The 16,752-nt window shown below is 30.3% G+C and overlaps 2 protein-coding genes across 2 annotated transcripts; both read left to right on the plus strand.

Moving 5' to 3' along the window:
• Nucleotides 1–3,856: 3,856 nt before the first annotated feature.
• On the plus strand, nt 3,857–14,868 carry LOC143636411 (uncharacterized). The gene is made up of 23 exons (XM_077104006.1): nt 3,857–4,012; nt 4,103–4,370; nt 4,704–4,794; nt 4,880–5,018; nt 5,105–5,274; nt 5,353–5,473; nt 5,567–5,740; nt 5,816–5,890; nt 5,971–6,168; nt 7,000–7,050; nt 7,158–7,310; nt 8,105–8,170; nt 8,250–8,369; nt 8,659–8,712; nt 8,806–8,899; nt 10,991–11,191; nt 11,274–11,400; nt 11,817–12,745; nt 13,326–13,721; nt 13,852–14,073; nt 14,139–14,411; nt 14,531–14,613; nt 14,716–14,868. The coding sequence occupies exons 1-23, from the start codon at nt 3,857–3,859 to the stop codon at nt 14,866–14,868; spliced, it is 4,314 nt and encodes a 1,437-aa protein (XP_076960121.1).
• A 150-nt stretch (nt 14,869–15,018) lies between these two features.
• LOC143636412 (uncharacterized) lies at nt 15,019–15,747 on the plus strand. The gene has a single exon (XM_077104007.1). The coding sequence runs from the start codon at nt 15,019–15,021 to the stop codon at nt 15,745–15,747; it is 729 nt and encodes a 242-aa protein (XP_076960122.1).
• The last annotated feature ends 1,005 nt before the right edge of the window (nt 15,748–16,752 follow it).

Genomic DNA, 16,752 nt, shown 5'->3' on the forward strand with positions numbered 1-16,752 from the left:
TATCTGATAAGTAGTAGCTTGGGATTTCAACTGCTTTTCATCTTCTTGCTCAGCATACCTTAGAACATCATTAAGCTTAGTCATACGAAACATATTGTGTTCGAACATTCCGTCGAATACATTATCACCCGAATCCTTTGATCCAAACCCAACTTCGCTTACTTTATCCTTTATTTTCTTCTTACTCAGACGTTCTTTAGCCACTTGATAATGTTCAGTCATGAAGAATGGAACTCCTTCATTTGTATTCGAACGAGTATACAGATCATGGTATTCCTCGGTTGTCACATCTTCAACCTCCATCTCTTCATAATCAAATGGCGTATTCCGGATAGAATACTCGTATCAAATCGAACTTCCTCATCGTCCGTAACCTCTACATCATCTTCTTTCCCCAGATCATTAACCTCTTCCTCAATCAAACCCAACAATAAAGCGATTTGTTCTTTTGATAACGGACAATCAACAAACTCGTCTTCCTCAATCTCATCTGCGTTTACCATACTCATCACTATCCCCTTCACGTTATCCCTTTAGACTCTTTCGGCTGCACATTAGTAATATCAGTGTACACTACTAATTGCATATCCGAACCTTCATCTCCAGCACTACCTCTAGACATATCGGCTTTTGGTTGCTGCTCACCACCACTCGCACCTTCCTCGGGGTCTTTGTCATCATCATTACCTATCAGTTTCTTTAACATATCATCCTTACACGTCAACTGAAGTACGATATCGTATTGCTTCTTAATCTTCTCCCCTGAGCAGTAACCAACACATGAAATTCACGGTTTTCATGTTGTATGTACGAGATGTGGCTTATCCATCTTTCGCTTATCCATGCGTATCTGCTCTTAAAATTGACGATTAGCATCCATATGGTTCTCTTGCAAATGTACCAATTTCAACAACTGGAACAGCTGTTGTTGAATTGGTATGTTGTGAAAGGACAGAGAGGCTAGCTGCATCGGACCTGCTGGATGATTAAAAGACATTAACAAAAAATCTTGTGGTTTCATAGGTCTCGGTGTAGGATTTGTAGGAGAACCAATTTGTTGAGGAGTCTGCATCGGTGATAATACGACTTGTAGAATCGATGCAAACCTCGGATCTGATGATATTTTCATCGATCAAGTAACTACCGAGGTACTAATAGGAGTAGTATCCACCGATGTTTGTTACGGTGGTACGTTAATAGTAGATATCGGTACAAAGTCACCAATCTTCATACCTGAACCCCTATGGATTCAAGTCTTCGCAGGCTTGTTAGAAGCTTTATGTCACATCCCAACCTAAGGCGGAAATGCCGGGGCGCAAACTGATTGTTCACAACTCTCAAGGTACTATCATGCAATATTTAAAAATGACAATATCTGTTAAATATCTATACATATTATTAAAGCAAGGAACAATAATCACATGTCACCATTCTAGGGTGTCCACATTGGATGCCACCTCAACTGCATGTCACCCATTTCCTTTCTTAAGCATGCCAACTCATCAATTAAACTACATTTAACCCATTAACCCATTTAAGGTTATTTTCTCGCGGGTCTTCATTATCCATTTCACCCATTAACCCGTAAATTCAAATACTATATTTAAGTCTAATTTCGTCTGCTGGCACTATTCAGAAACCCTAATTGCCGCTCTAAGCCTCTTATTTTTGGTTAATCTTTCCGATGCAAGGTAAACTTATATAAATTAATTTCCGGCAACCTTATTATTTTTTCCGGTTATTATATTTTTCGGTTATTCTTTCTTCTAAGCTTTGTATGTTTATTTTCATTGTTAACTGATTTTAAAAAAATCAGTTTAGGTTGTAAATCATAAACGGCCATGAAGGTGATATGTGGACGTTCTACGTTTTTCCGGTAAGTGTTGCCGGTTTATTTTTCATTTCATGTTTATAACAATGATTTTTTTTATATTTTTTCAATACTTCATTTAACTTTTTTAATCAAAATATGAGATTTCATGGTTAACAATGATATTTGTTATTTACCGGTAAGACATTCAACATTAATATTCTACTTTATAATTCCAAATTAATGCCAAGATTAATAGATGCTCCTTTCGCTTTTCCGGTATACCATGGTCATTCTGACAATATCGTTTTTCTGGTAACACCTTTTAAATTTTCCGTCTTTTAATTATTGTTTAAAACTCCATAATATAATTATTAATTATCTATTTTATTATTTCAGGTTATTGTTCGACTCATCTAAACTAATATCGCTTTTCCGGTATACCATGGTCATTCTGACAATATCGTTTTTCCGGTAACACCTTTTAAATTTTCCGTCGTTTAATTATTGTTTAAAAGTCCATAATATAATTATTAATTCTCGATTTTATTATTTTAGGTTATTGTTCGACTCATCTATACTAATATCGCTTTTCCGGTATACCATGGTCATTCTGACAATATCGTTTTTCCAGTAACACCTTTTAAATTTTCCGTCTTTTAATTATTGTTTAAAAGTCCATAATATAAATATTAATTCTTGATTTTATTATTTCAGGTTATTGTTCGACTCATCTATACTAATAATCACTATTGATGAAGACTTTAGTGTCTGTATTTTTATTATTTATTCATGTATATATTTACTTTTAATTTTCAGTATTCATGTATTTAAATATTTCAATTTCATATATTTTAGTTAAAAGTTAATATTATTTGTTTTCCATTTTGTTAATAAATTACACCATTAACTATTCCATTTATAATAGTTTGACTTTCCTAATTTGTGGACATAACCGAATTCGGTGTTATACATTGACTTTCCTCAACTAATACAATTAATTTCATTTATATTAATACACAATGACTTTCCTTAATTTATAAAGAAAATCGAATTTACAATTATAATTCATTTTTACCTCATTTACTATTTGATCATATCAATTATACCATTAAAATAACATTTAGACATATATGGAACTTTGTCACTACCATCTATACTAAAATTCTTAAAATTAATTAACCGTAATTTACATAATAAGAAGTAAATCAAGTTATACAATTTATCTAAAATTAAATGTTCATAATTTATAAATAATAATACATAATACGGAGTAACAACTTTACTAATTTACATTTAAATTGTAAATCAAGTTATACAATTTATCTATGGTATATCTATACATTTTTGATATATGATTTGAATTTTAATTTATTTTATAATAAAATATCCATATTAATTGTTTTACTAACATGTTTCCTTTGAATTTCGTTTAATATACGGTCAAAAAGTCTCATGTTTCCTATTTAACATGTTTCCTTTAATTCTGAAAAGTCAATATTGATTCAAATGACATTCATTCTGTTTCTAAATGTTTCGACTTGTATTATTCTAATGATATATTATTTTGACAATCCCTTAACTAATTAATGTTACATATATTTTATTTTATTTAAACAATATATGTGACAAATATATTTTGTAACACTAAAAATATTTTAGTCCAAATCAAATATATTAATGTTTCAGATTATTTTGTAAAACTAAAAATATTTTATTGGTTGAACAATATAATTCGCAATTAGTCAAAATCAAGTTGAAACTTTTATATGATGTCCAAATCAATTTTTCCAGAATTATAATTATAATTCCCAAATATTCCAAATCATTTCTTTTATATTTCATTTTACATAAATAACTAAATAATTTACACTATATATTCGTTCATTTCTTAATCTTTCTCATCACCTTGAGCCATTAGAACCTCCATTGTTTTTCTTCATCTAAGTTAATATCAAATTTACTTTTAATATTTTTTGTTTTATCTTTCACATTTTTCATTCATTATACGTTACTAATTAATTTTTTTCGTATTTCTTAAGGTCAATGGAGTCCCAGAAGTTTACTATGTTACACGAGATTGATGTTCTTAGATCTACTCCATCTACAATTAAGGTAAAAGTGTTGAAGGTTTGGAGTGTCAAGGATAACAATAAACCTAATGATGATTTCTTGATTGAGATGGTTTTTATGGATGAATCGGTAATCTTTAGTTTTACCATTTATGTTTATGATTTTTTGTCCCTTTTGTTATGGTTCATAATTTGTTGTTTGTTTTTTTTAAAAATCCAGGGTAACCGAATGCAGTCTACAGTATTTAAACAAGATATATTCCGTTTTAAACGTTATTTAAACGAGAATGCTACATTAACTATAGTCAACCCTAGCCTTGGATCTAATGCGTCTAATTACAAGGTTATCGACTGCCCTAATAAGTTAGTTTTAAACTCCAGTACCCATGTTAATCCTTGTAGCCAATTTGATGGTCCTACATTCGGTTTTAAGTTTTACTCATTCAAGTCAGTTATTGATAAAAAGAAATGCAAGATTAACTATAGAGGTTTCTGATATCAGGTACAAGTTTTTCATTAATTTATATGTCAGTTTGTATTAATATTTCTTAATATTGAAACACTATAAAATTTGTGTTCTAATATTTGTGATTTTTACAGCGGTGACAGTGTTTACGTTACTCTTTGGGGGGGGGGGGTTACGTATCACAGTTCTCTAAGTATGTTGTTGACCATTTTGATGAATCACATATGATTATTCTCATGCAATTTGGTAGAGTTAAATACCATAAAGGTTTGCCTTTTATTTTTAATATGTAATTTATTTTTTAAGACTTTCTTATTTTAATATCATAATGACTATCTTGTGTTTAAATGTTTAGAGAAACCGTATGTGTCTAATTTCTACGGTTCTGATGTTACTCGTGTGTTCATCAATGATAGTATTTCTGAGATTGAAGATTATAAGACATGGTAATATTATTAATATATCTCCTAATTTGTTTATTCAATAATTATTTTCTTTGCATTTCTAAATCCTTATAAATTTGTTTTGCAGTTTGTTTGAATTTTTGGACTTCAATGTTGATGGTGTTGTTCATAGGCCGATTCCTGTAGAATTGATGTCTACTCTTGATGAAGAGTTTCTAATGGCTTCATCATTTTTCAACATTTGTGAAATTTGCACTATATTGCAGGTACTTTTTAATAATATCTAATTAAAATTTATAACATTTAACATAAGGTTATGTTATCTTTTTTAATTGATTTATTTCAACCAAAGAGTATTATAGTACTCGGGACCATAAAGGCGGTTTGTCCAGATTCAGAATGGTACTATGTCGGTTGCAATAGTTGTAGTCGTAAGGTGATCGTGACTGTGGTGGAAGGCGAAGATGTTTATGAATGCAAGAATCAGAGACGTAACACTTTGGGTGTTACACCTACTCCTAGGTATATTGTAAATTGTATATGTAAATATGTTTTAATAATAGATGTTGCTATGTTGTTGATTAAAAAAAATTATTTCAGGTTTAAGATTAAGCTAAGAGTTCAAGATGGCAGTGGTGTTGTTTCGTTGACCCTTTTTGATCGGGATGCCAAACTTATTATCAACATAACAGCATCTGAATTTCTTGCTACTAAAGATGAGGTTATGTTTTTATGTATTCATATTCTACTGCTTATTTTTTTAATTATATAAAACACTGTTTATGTAACACATGTTTTTATTATAAATTTTTAGGATGATGTTGGGCATAGTGGATTCTGTTTGTTAGAAAAGAAGTTTGCTTTTAAAGTTGAGATTGCCCATTTCAATTTTAGGAATAATGTTGAGGTATACGGTATATCAAAGCTAACAAATGATCAACAAATAATTTATGCTATTGAGAAAAGACTAATGCCTGAGTTTATAGTGGTAAATTCATCTGCCTTTAACTTGTATCAACTACATTATTGCTTTATGTTTTAATTTTTTGTATTATATTTGTAGCCTTCTGATTCCGGATCTCTAACTTTTGAAAATTCTTTAACTGACCTTCAATCTACAAGTTCTGCTTCTTTAAAGGTTTTTTCCACTTCTATATACTTTACATTATTTTGTTTTTTTGGTTTGTTTTTATATTGTTTATACCGTTTTTTTTACAGATTTCTGAGAATGGGGATAACAAGACTCCAGTTTCTTATCGTTTGGTTGATGATGAAGTGAATGAGATCAAGTTGTCAAGTAGTGATTCAGATGACAAACTGAAGCGTAAGCTTGTGTATGTTTTTGAGGGTGATCAACCATCGGGATTTTCTTCTACTAAGTCGAAGATAAGCGATGTTCAAGATGATTCTGAGTTGGTTAGCGTTGTTGGATCAAGCAAGGATGGTGTTAAATTTCTTACTAAGAAGGTCGAGAAGTGACTTGAAGACTTCATTGCTGGGTTTTATTTTATATTCAATTTTAATAATTAATAATAAATACACCTGAGTGTGTTTGGTGTTATTTATATTTTAAGACTTCATTTTGGTGGTGTTTTTGAAGACTTTATAGTTGGATTTTTATTTTATTTACATACATTTCTTATTCATGACGGTGGTTTTTAATTTCTTTATATTATCCTTAACCTTATTTTGGTTCTTTTGTTTATTGCAACTTATATATTTTAGTTTAATTTTATTATTTTATGTTTTTAAAAATTTAATTCTTTAAATTTGGGATTACATAATTCAATATTGACTATAAAAAATGTATTCAATATTGACTTAAAAAATGTAATTAACTTCTACAAATATTAAAGTTTAAGATGAATATAAATATCATAGATATGCTATCTAGGTTATAATATTATATTCCAAGATTAAAATATAATGTTTATATTTTCAAGAAACCCGTTTACCATTTGTTGACCTGGGTCAAACCGACTTTTGGTATCATTTATAACCAATTTTAAATTCTTTTTACTCTATTTCAACAATCCGATCAATATAAAAAAAAATTCTTGATTTTCTTCCGTGTTTTGAAGGTAAGTTGGTTACTTCAACCCAAATTAGTGTTTGATTTTATTCCCAAACAATCTATATTAATAGATTTTTCTTGATTAGTACACATATTTGTTCATCATTTACTTGAATTTCATATATTTGTTTTTATTACTGTAAAGCTAATTACCAATAATATTGACTAATCAGATGAATTATCCTGCATTAGCCGTGTTTAATCAACCATTCGTTGAACATATGGTCAGTATCTACAAGTTAAAAGTTGTCGTTATTATAATGTACTTCAAATTTTTAGGTTAATCTATGTTTATATAAACACTAAATACTTTTGTTTATATATTTTACAGCGTTTACCTGTTCAATTTGCACGTGACAATGGATTAGATAAAGAGACTAGGTTGGTGTTGATAAACCCAAATGGTGAAGATGTGATGACTAGAATCCACATTGAATACAATCATGGTAATTACAAGTTTAGAGTTCATGACTGGCCAGAATTTGTTCGTCTTAATTCACTCGATTTGGGGTAAAAATGTCTACTCGAGTACAACCTTCCAACTCATTCTCTGATCCCGTCACAAGTATTTGAATAGGTTTTAAACAAGCTTTTGTGGTAGCCATGTTTGGGTTCAAGAATATTATGTTTTGGTTGTTTAAATTCTGCTACAATTGACACTTTATGTTTGTTCAGGTTAATAACTTTTGTTAATTATTATGTTTTGTTATAAACTTAACAGATTTTATAAAATCTATGTTTATCATAATTTGTTCGTCATACATGTTGTCATGTTGATGTTGTTCAAAACGTATCATAAATGTTATAGTATCTTATGTTTAGTAGTATATATATTAATTTTATATTAAATTAGATTATTTACTAGATGTTTTACATGTTAATAGTTTATGTTTAATTGTTTTAGTATAACTAACAAATAAATGTGTTTTATTTGTTAATTTGTTTTGATTCTTCTAGAATGTAGTTTTCATTTTCAATAACCACCCCTCTTATATTGATTTTATGTTAATGTTAATTTGCAGTCTAACAAAATTGCCTCATATTACCTAACTTAGAATATTATTTTAAAAAGTGTTATCAATCCCTAATCATCTTTTAGGTTTAACATATTCTTTATCATTCTTCCTGCCGTCATTCATGTATGTATTCATCCCTTAATTTCTAATTTACTATCTATAATGTATAATTTAATTTTAACTATTTTTATAGAAGTTGTATTTCTTAGATTAATCCGTTAATAACTACTATTTTAAATTTATATTATTTTTAATCATGTAGAGAGATTATTTTTGTAATGAAAACTTCTTTCTTATGCTTATCGAAGATCCGAAATTTCCTATTCAGGTATTCTTAAAATTCTATGATAATATTTTTGTCTAAACGTTCAATATCTAATTGTTGTAAATCTTAATTTTGTTATTAGGAAATTCCAAAAGAATTTATCTTGCAGAATCCTTTGATGTTTAACCTGTTGCCTAAAACAGTTGAAATTGAACATTACAAAGGATCATCTAAAGTGGAGTTAAAAAAGCATGAAAAAACAGTTTGTTTAGGTGATGGAGTTACTAATCTAATGTGTTCTTTGAAGATTCGTCCTTATCAGAGGAATAATTTTATTTTATTTGAAGATGAAAGTAAATGGTTAGTTAGAACTCCTTCAAAGATGGCAACTTCTACTGGGCATCGACAGACATTTGTTTTATACGATCATAATAGAATGAATGATAAATTTATATAATTCAATTTATTTGTTTTTAATTAATAGTCAGTGTTAGAAACATGTATATTAAAATGGTTTTAACATATATTATGCTGTTCTATTTTCCTAACAGGTTGTTTCAAAGAAGAACATTGAATCCCAGTTTCAAGACGCGCTTCAAATCGGAGTAATTAAGTTCATTTTTGATCATAACCATTCATGGGAGATAAATTTTAAATTTTATAAAAAACACTATTTATTTGGTGACAGTTGGAAACAGTTGGTTCAAGATTTGGCTTTCAGAGATGGTGATGTTCTTTGGTTAAAGTATGTCAACACGTCTACTGTTGATTTAAGAGTGTATGACAAGAACGGTATTCCTTTATTGTTTCCACATTTACCACCAATTGTTTCCACATGTTGAACATACCGTGGACTCTCCATATTGTGAATCAGTAGTTGGTTATTCTCACAATCCCGTTATCGATCATGGTGGTAATGATAAGGCTGAAAACTCTAATTGTTATTTAGAGTTCCATAAGAAGATTGAATATCGTATGGTAATAAATTTTATATGTTTGGAAACTATTTTGTTATATGTTTGTTATTTTAAATTTAAATTAACCAATTAAGTTTCTAATTTATTTTTTTTAATATGTAAGCGACTACCTGCTGAAGTTGGCAGACTTGCGAATCTGAAAAGAAGGGGCTTAATTAAGTTCAGGAGTTTGGCAGGCAATGAAACAATCTTTAAAGTTAAAAACGGAGGAGAAAACAAGAAGGGTCGCTTAACGTTAATTGGATGGAAGAATTACGTAATCAAAAATCGATTATGTTTTGGCAAGAGTTTAGTTATTCGTTATTATAAGAATGATGTTGCTTTGGTTGTTCTTAAAATTATTTAGTTATGATGTTTGGTTTTCGTTTTTAATTTTAATAATTTCGACTTATTAAAACTTTAATGTAAGAATAATTATCTTTATTTATTTTGTTTGCTTTAGAAATAATGTGTTTATGTATTGTTATTTTTTTCATTCATTTTTGTTTATACCAAATATTTGTCAACACAATCATAATCATGATAACCAAAATCTTTTGTATAACCATAACCTATCTAAATGTAAAATTTATGTTATTCATACTTATTTTTTTAAACCTGGTCAAAATAGATTAATAATAAGCACTTACATTAAACTTAATTACGATTTCCTAAAGATATTCATAATTGAAATTTATATCATATTCCCTAACTTAAGATTCTTTCCATTTTGTTACATTAATTACATTTTAATTCAGTTTTAATTAATATTATAAATTCCTTAAATACTCATTCATAATCTTTTCCTCTATTAACCATTTTATATGATTTTTCAACATATCTTCCACCATTTTTTTTCCATTATTCGTATAATCATGTCTTCATCTTCTAAGAAACGTAAAACTGTTCTTTCCACTTCAAAGAGCAAGAACTACGATCCAACTAGTATTTAGTCTTTGTTCATATTTGTATCAACTCAGTCGATTGTTTTTTCATTTAAACGGAATTCTTTATGTTTTATGTAGGTAATCTTCCAAGAGACCCATTGTCTGATGTTTCCAACACAACCCAGATAAATAATGTTCAAAATGTTCATTCGAATCCACCTACCACATTTTTTTAACGGATACTCATATCCAGTATGTCATTCCAATCAATACGGTATTATCTCGAGGCGTAAACATTTTAATATTAATTTTAACAATGTTTGGCCTGGTTGTTTTGTAATATTAATGTTTTCATTTACTTTGAATTAATCTATTTTCGTATCCTATGTTTGTTGAAATAAAGGTCAACCTCAAATCGGCCAGTTAGGTAACGTTTTAAGCAATACACCAGTTAGTATATCTCAAAATTACACATCAAATAACTATTCGTCAAAAAAACGGTTCAAGTAAGTTTTACATATATTATATTTATAATATATTTGTAAATTTATCTATACTACATTATTGGAGTTATTTTCAAATTATAAACGCAGATTCAAACATTAGAACCCGTACACCGTATGAAGTTCAAAGGAGTTGTGTTACTACGATTCACAAAGGGAAGGGAAACTTATCTCCGTCAACACTACCAAGCGTAAACAATAATTCCCTAAATAACCAACGTTCGTTTATCCTTTTGTCATTAATAAGTATTCTAATTCTCTAGCTACTGTTATTTTCATTATTCATTTTTCATTATATTTATATTATAAATATATTTCCAGATGATACTTCTACGTAACTTGGTAGTTTTTATTCTTCAAATCGAAAACAAAGAAAGCAAATTGTAGATGGTAAATGTGATAAATTAAATCATTCCTTAAGCCAAGCTTCTCAAACAATGCCGTCTTCTTCAAGTAAAACCTTTTTCCTTTTAGTCATACATTTGTAATATTAATCTATTTGTTGTTTTATTAGTTATAAAATATTGTTTTTAACAGGTTGTGTTATTTCCTCTAACATCATCCCTAATACAACATCAAATTTTAGCGGTTCTGTTTCTAACTACATAAACTCTGGAAGTACGTCATCAAAAAGGTGTGTTGGAAGACCAAGGAACACAACCAATACTACTCTTATACCTATGCAGCAGTTAAACGATTTTGAGTTTGTTGTTGATGTTTTTAAAGGCATATCAACAGGTTATTATTTAATACATTATATAATTTTACATTAATATTACAAATCTTGGTCATAAACTTATATGTCTCATTTATTGTATAGATTACGTTGATCATGGTGATCAAAGTTTCAAATGTGAGTCTTGCAACGCGTGCTTGTGGGAAGTTGAATCTAGGAGAGGAAAAAAACTTCCGATACAACGTTCTCTTTATGTTGTCGCAATGGAAATGTTAAACTTCTTGATTTAAAGCAACCTCATGAAACTTATGTAAAGTTATTTCTTGGCAAGGATCCTATAAGCAAGTATTTTTTGAAAAATATTAGACGATTCAATTCTATGTTCTCCTTTACATCAATGGGTGGAAAAATTGACAATTCCATTAATAGAGGAAACGTTCCTTACACGTTTAGACTTGGCGGAGAAAACTACCATTCTATAAGAAGTCTTCTTCCATTAAATAATAACAAACCTCAGTTTGCTCAACTATACATTTATGATACGGAGAACGAAATATCAAACCGACAACGAGTACTTGGGTAAGGCTTACTTTTAAACATTATATGTTTTCCATTTTTAAAACAATTACTGTTTTATCATATATTTCCTTTTATATTAATGTTAACGTTTATCTGTTTGTCTTACAGTGAATCATCTTCAGATGCCAACAATTACGAAAATTATATCATTAATTATCTCAAGGAAATGTTAGACTCACAAAATCCATTGGTTCAGGCATATCGTATGGTACGTGATACTTTTAAAGAAAATCCTCAGATTGATTTGAAGCTCCGCATTGTTGGAACAAGGAAATACGATGCTAGGACTTATAACTTACCAACGGCCTCTGAGGTTGCCACTCTTATTGTTGGAGATATTGGTGATGCAATGGACAAGAGAGATATAATAGTTAACTCCAGGTCTGGTGGTCTTCGACGAATTAGTGAACTTCATCCTTCTTATACTCCTCTACAATTTCCTTTGCTTTATCCTTTTGGTGAGGATGGTTATAAAGTAGACATTCCTCACAGGAATGTCGATCCTTCGTCTATGGCTGCCCTTAAGAAGTGCACGATGCGAGAGTTCTTTGCATATAGGTTACAAGATAGGCCGAACCAATTCTCACTACCCTTAAATGAAAGAAGGCTTTTTCAGCATCTTTTGGTTAACAAATATACCATGGTTGAGAGTCAAAGGTTGCATTTTATACGTGAAAAACAGAGTGAACTTAGGTCTGACACCTATGAAAGCCTTCGAAACCTTAAGACGGCAGGAAATTCAGATGTTTCAACATCTGGGCAGCGTGTAATTCTTCCGTCATCATTTACTGGTGGAAGTAGATATATGATGCAAAATTACTTGGACGCTATGTGTTTTTGTAGATGGTACGGTTATCCAGATTTTTTCTTAACCATTACGTGCAATCCCGGTTGGCTAGAAGTAAAACGTTTTTTAAAGGATACCAATTTAAATTCTGAAGACAGGCCAGATATACTATGTCGGATTTTCAAAATGAAGCTTGATTCAATGATTAAGTTGTTGAAGGATAAGGCTTTGTTTGGAAAAATTAAAGCAGGTTCGGTTCCCTATTTAATATTTTTTTTTATATTTTGTTTAATGTTTGTTAAAGATATTTATTTTATTTAATTTTTGCTAATTTATTTGTTTGATTCCAAATGCAGCCGTTTACACAATTGAGTTTTAGAAACGCGGTCTGCCTCATGCCCATATTTGCCTATTCATTGCTCCAGAGAATAAAATTCACAATCCGTCCCATATAGATAATTTTATTTCAAGTGAAATTCCTGACAAGGTTACTGAACCAGACCTATACCAGCTTGTGTCAGATCATATGCTTCATGGTCCTTGTGGTAAGGCAAATCCGAGCTGTAGCTGCATGATTGATAGAGAATGTTCAAAAAAATTCCCAAAACGATTTCAAAATGAGACAAGTATAGATTCCAACGATTTTCCGCTTTATAAAAGAAGAGACAATGGACGTTACGTCGTTAAGAAAGGTATAAATCTAGATAATAGAAGTGTTGTGCCTTACAACAAAATTCTTTTACGAAAGTATCAAGCCCATATAAATGTCGAGTGGTGCAATCAAGAAGGATCAATCAAGTATTTGTTTAAATATATAAATAAGGGTCCAGATCGAGCTACAATTTCCCTTGTCCAAAATAACACCACCGACAATGAAGATCCTCAAGTAGATGAGATTAAAGCTTTTTACGATTGTAGATATCTTTCTGCATGTGAGGCTGCTTGGAGAATATTTGCTTTTGATGTTTATTACAGGGTCCCGACTGTTACGAGACTTCCTTTTCATTTACCTGGTCAACAACAAGTAATTTATGGCCCTAAGGAAGATATTGAAGATGTTCTTACCAAGACTTCCAATTCAGTTTCAATGTTTACTGGTCGGATGGAAGCAAATAGAAACTACGAGCAAGAAAAGAGGCTATCATATGATGAGTTTCCAACACAGTTTGTATGGAAAAAAACATCACCACCAAAATGGGTAGAAAGGCAAAGTGGGTTTGCTATTGGTAGAATTCATGGCGTTCCCGCATCATTTGACGAGGCATACTACTTAAGAATACTTTTAAACAAGGTTAAAGGACCGAAATTTTTTGAAGATATTCGAACAGTAGATGGTTTTGTTTGTGATTCTTTTAGAGATGCATGTTATGGAAAAAGGGCTTTTAGACGATGATAACGAGTACATAGAAGAAATTGAGAAAGCAAGCCATACCGCAAACGGATATTATTTAAGAAATTTGTTTGCAACAATGCTTAGAACATCCTCCTTATCAAGACCTGATTACGTTTGGGATAATACATGGCAATTTTTAGTCGACGGGATTCTTTATCATCAACAAAAGAAACACAAGAATCCAGGTTAGTTTTGTTATATGTGTGAACTTGTCTTTTTGTAGTTTAGTTTAAGGTAGATTTTTTTTCAGGTTTGTCGCTTAGTGACGAGCAATTGAAGAACTTGGCAATACTTCAGATTGAGGAGTTTTTGGTATCAAACAATTCATCTCTACGTAGGTTTTCACACATGCCTTTTCCAGATCAGGAATCTGTGTCTACGTCAATGAATCCTCTTATGATGGAAGAATTATCTTATGATAAGGACTCTTTGTCAAATGATTTTAAGTTTTTGTGCACATCTCTAACTGATGAACAAAAAAGCGTTTACAATGAAATATTCAACTCCGTGAAATGTAAAAAAGGTAATGTTTTTTCGTGTATGGTTACGGCGGTACCGGCAAAACATACTTATGGAAAACTTTATCTGCCTCAATTCGGTCAAAGGGAGAAATTGTTCTTAACGTTGCTTCAAGTGGAATAGCATCTTTATTATTAGAAGGCGGTAGAACGGCTCATTCCAGATTCCTTATTCCAATCAATCTTACCGAGGACTCCCAATGTCAGGCAATTATTATAAATTTCATTAAGTATAGATTATTTCACATTTAAATTTATGTTTTTAAATTATTTTAATGAATATAATGTTGACATATTCAACATTTTCAGGTAAAGGGAAATACAGATGTTTCTGAGTTATTGAAGAAAACATCATTAATAATTTGGGATGAAGCTCCCATGATTCATAAACATGCATTCAAAGCATTGGACAGAACCCTAAAAGATGTTATGAACGTTGATTTGGGCAACACTTCTGGATAATTGTTTGGAGGTAAGGTAGTTATTCTTGGTGGTGATTTCAGACAGATTTTACCTGTTGTACAGAATGGAACAAGAAACGACTGTGTGAACGCCACAATTAGTTCTTCTTACATATGGTCAAATTGTAAGGTTTTGAAACTAACTAAGGACATGAGGTTGACTGTTGGTTCTCAAATGTCAAATACTTTAGAGATTAAACAATTCGCTGATTGGTTGTTGGATATTGGTCAAGGTAATCTTCGTGGCCCTAATGATGGTGAAGCCGCTATATCAATTCCAGAGGATCTTCTAATAAAAGATTCCCTTGATCCTATGTCTGATTTAATAGACTTTGTTTATCATTCTATGCTAGATAGGTTTAATGATCTTACTTACTTTCAAGAACGGGCGTTGCTTGCTCCCTTAAATGATGTGGTTCAAGAGATTAATGATCGTATGTTAGCGTATTTTCCTGGTCAAGAAATGGAGTACTTAAGTTCAGATAGCATCGACGAGGTTGAAAGTGTATCTGAGGATTTTGATCCCACGTTGTACTCTCCTGATTTTCTTAATGATATAAAGATGTCCGGAATGCCAAACCATCGTTTGTTACTTAAGGTTGGAGTTCCTATTATGTTACAACGGAATATTAATCAGAAAAAAGGGTTGTGCAATGGAACTCGACTACAAGTTGTTAGTTTGAGTAAACGCGTCATTGAAGCTAAGGTTGTTTCTGGTACTAATACTGGATTTCGTACTTTACTTAGCAGAATAAGTCTTACACCGTCTGATAAAAAGCTTCCATTCAAGTTAAAGAGGAGACAGTTTCCTATATCGGTTTGTTTTGCAATGACTATTAATAAAAGTCAAGGACAATCTTTATCGCGTGTTGGATTATAATTAAAAGACCCGGTTTTTACACATGGCCAACTTTATGTTGTTTTGTCTAGAGTGAAGACTCGCTAAGGTATTAAGATTGTTTTATTAGATAAGGAATCCAAATTGATTAGTGAAACCAAAAATGTTGCGTATAAGGAAATATTTGGAAACCTTCTATGAATTTTTTGACAATACTTTTTGTTTACGTTTGCATATTTTTAAATATGTTTAAGGTTTTTTAATAAAAGGATTGTATTATTTTATTTTGTTTAACTATAGGTACATGTTTGTGTGTTCAATTATGTTTAGTTGTTTATGGTTTTTGTAGTATATCTTTTATGTTTTTGAAATTTAATTTTATAGACTTTTATTTATAGGCTAATATTATACTGATTTATATATATATATATATCCGAAATATATGTTATATACATTTATATCTTATCAATTTACTACATTAAAAAAATAGAAGAATAGGTTAAATGTTCATCAATAGTTTAATAAATATAGGGATAATCATGAGTTTTATGGAATCAATAAACCGTCATTTTTATTAATAATTAAAAAAGACTCTTTGGAAGATAAACACAATAATCATAACTTCTACAATAATTAGTTTGCTTGAAATTTTCATCTCTTCCATCATCTTCAACAATGACAACAATTGTTTCTTGGAAATTTTCATGCGAAACAAATAATTATTAGTTTATTCTTAGCGATCTGTCTACAATCCATAAGCCTTCTATCAAATTGGTTCTGTCTTTTAACATTCTGTTTAATTACCAAATAATATGATTCGGAAACCGCAAACAAGTTATTAACGACGAAGAGAAAGAACTATTGAATGTTCTAAATGAAGAGGTTTTACAACATGAACAAAAACTACTTCCTTTTGTCAATGTTAGGGAGTGGTTTTATTATTCTTTGCAAAATAATGTGGTTATCAAATATGTGAATGGGCAACAAAAGACTGTTAATCCGAAGTCCATATTGCAATCCAATGACATTTTTCTTTTAAGAGATTTA

Source organism: Bidens hawaiensis, unplaced genomic scaffold (genome assembly GCF_021521415.1).
Source record: "Bidens hawaiensis isolate Kalapana, Puna unplaced genomic scaffold, B.hawaiensis_p1.1 tig00007915_1, whole genome shotgun sequence".
Taxonomy (NCBI): Eukaryota; Viridiplantae; Streptophyta; class Magnoliopsida; order Asterales; family Asteraceae; genus Bidens; species Bidens hawaiensis.

Coding starts and splice junctions, on each gene's coding strand:
- LOC143636411 (XM_077104006.1), top strand. CDS start 3,857: ATGGAGTCCCAGAAGTTTACTATGTTACACGAGATTGATGTTCTTAGA. Junction 11,192..11,273: donor TTTTAAAGGCATATCAACAG/GTTATTATTTAA, acceptor TTTATTGTATAG/ATTACGTTGATCATGGTGAT. Junction 14,074..14,138: donor AAAGAAACACAAGAATCCAG/GTTAGTTTTGTT, acceptor ATTTTTTTTCAG/GTTTGTCGCTTAGTGACGAG.
- LOC143636412 (XM_077104007.1), top strand. CDS start 15,019: ATGAGGTTGACTGTTGGTTCTCAAATGTCAAATACTTTAGAGATTAAA.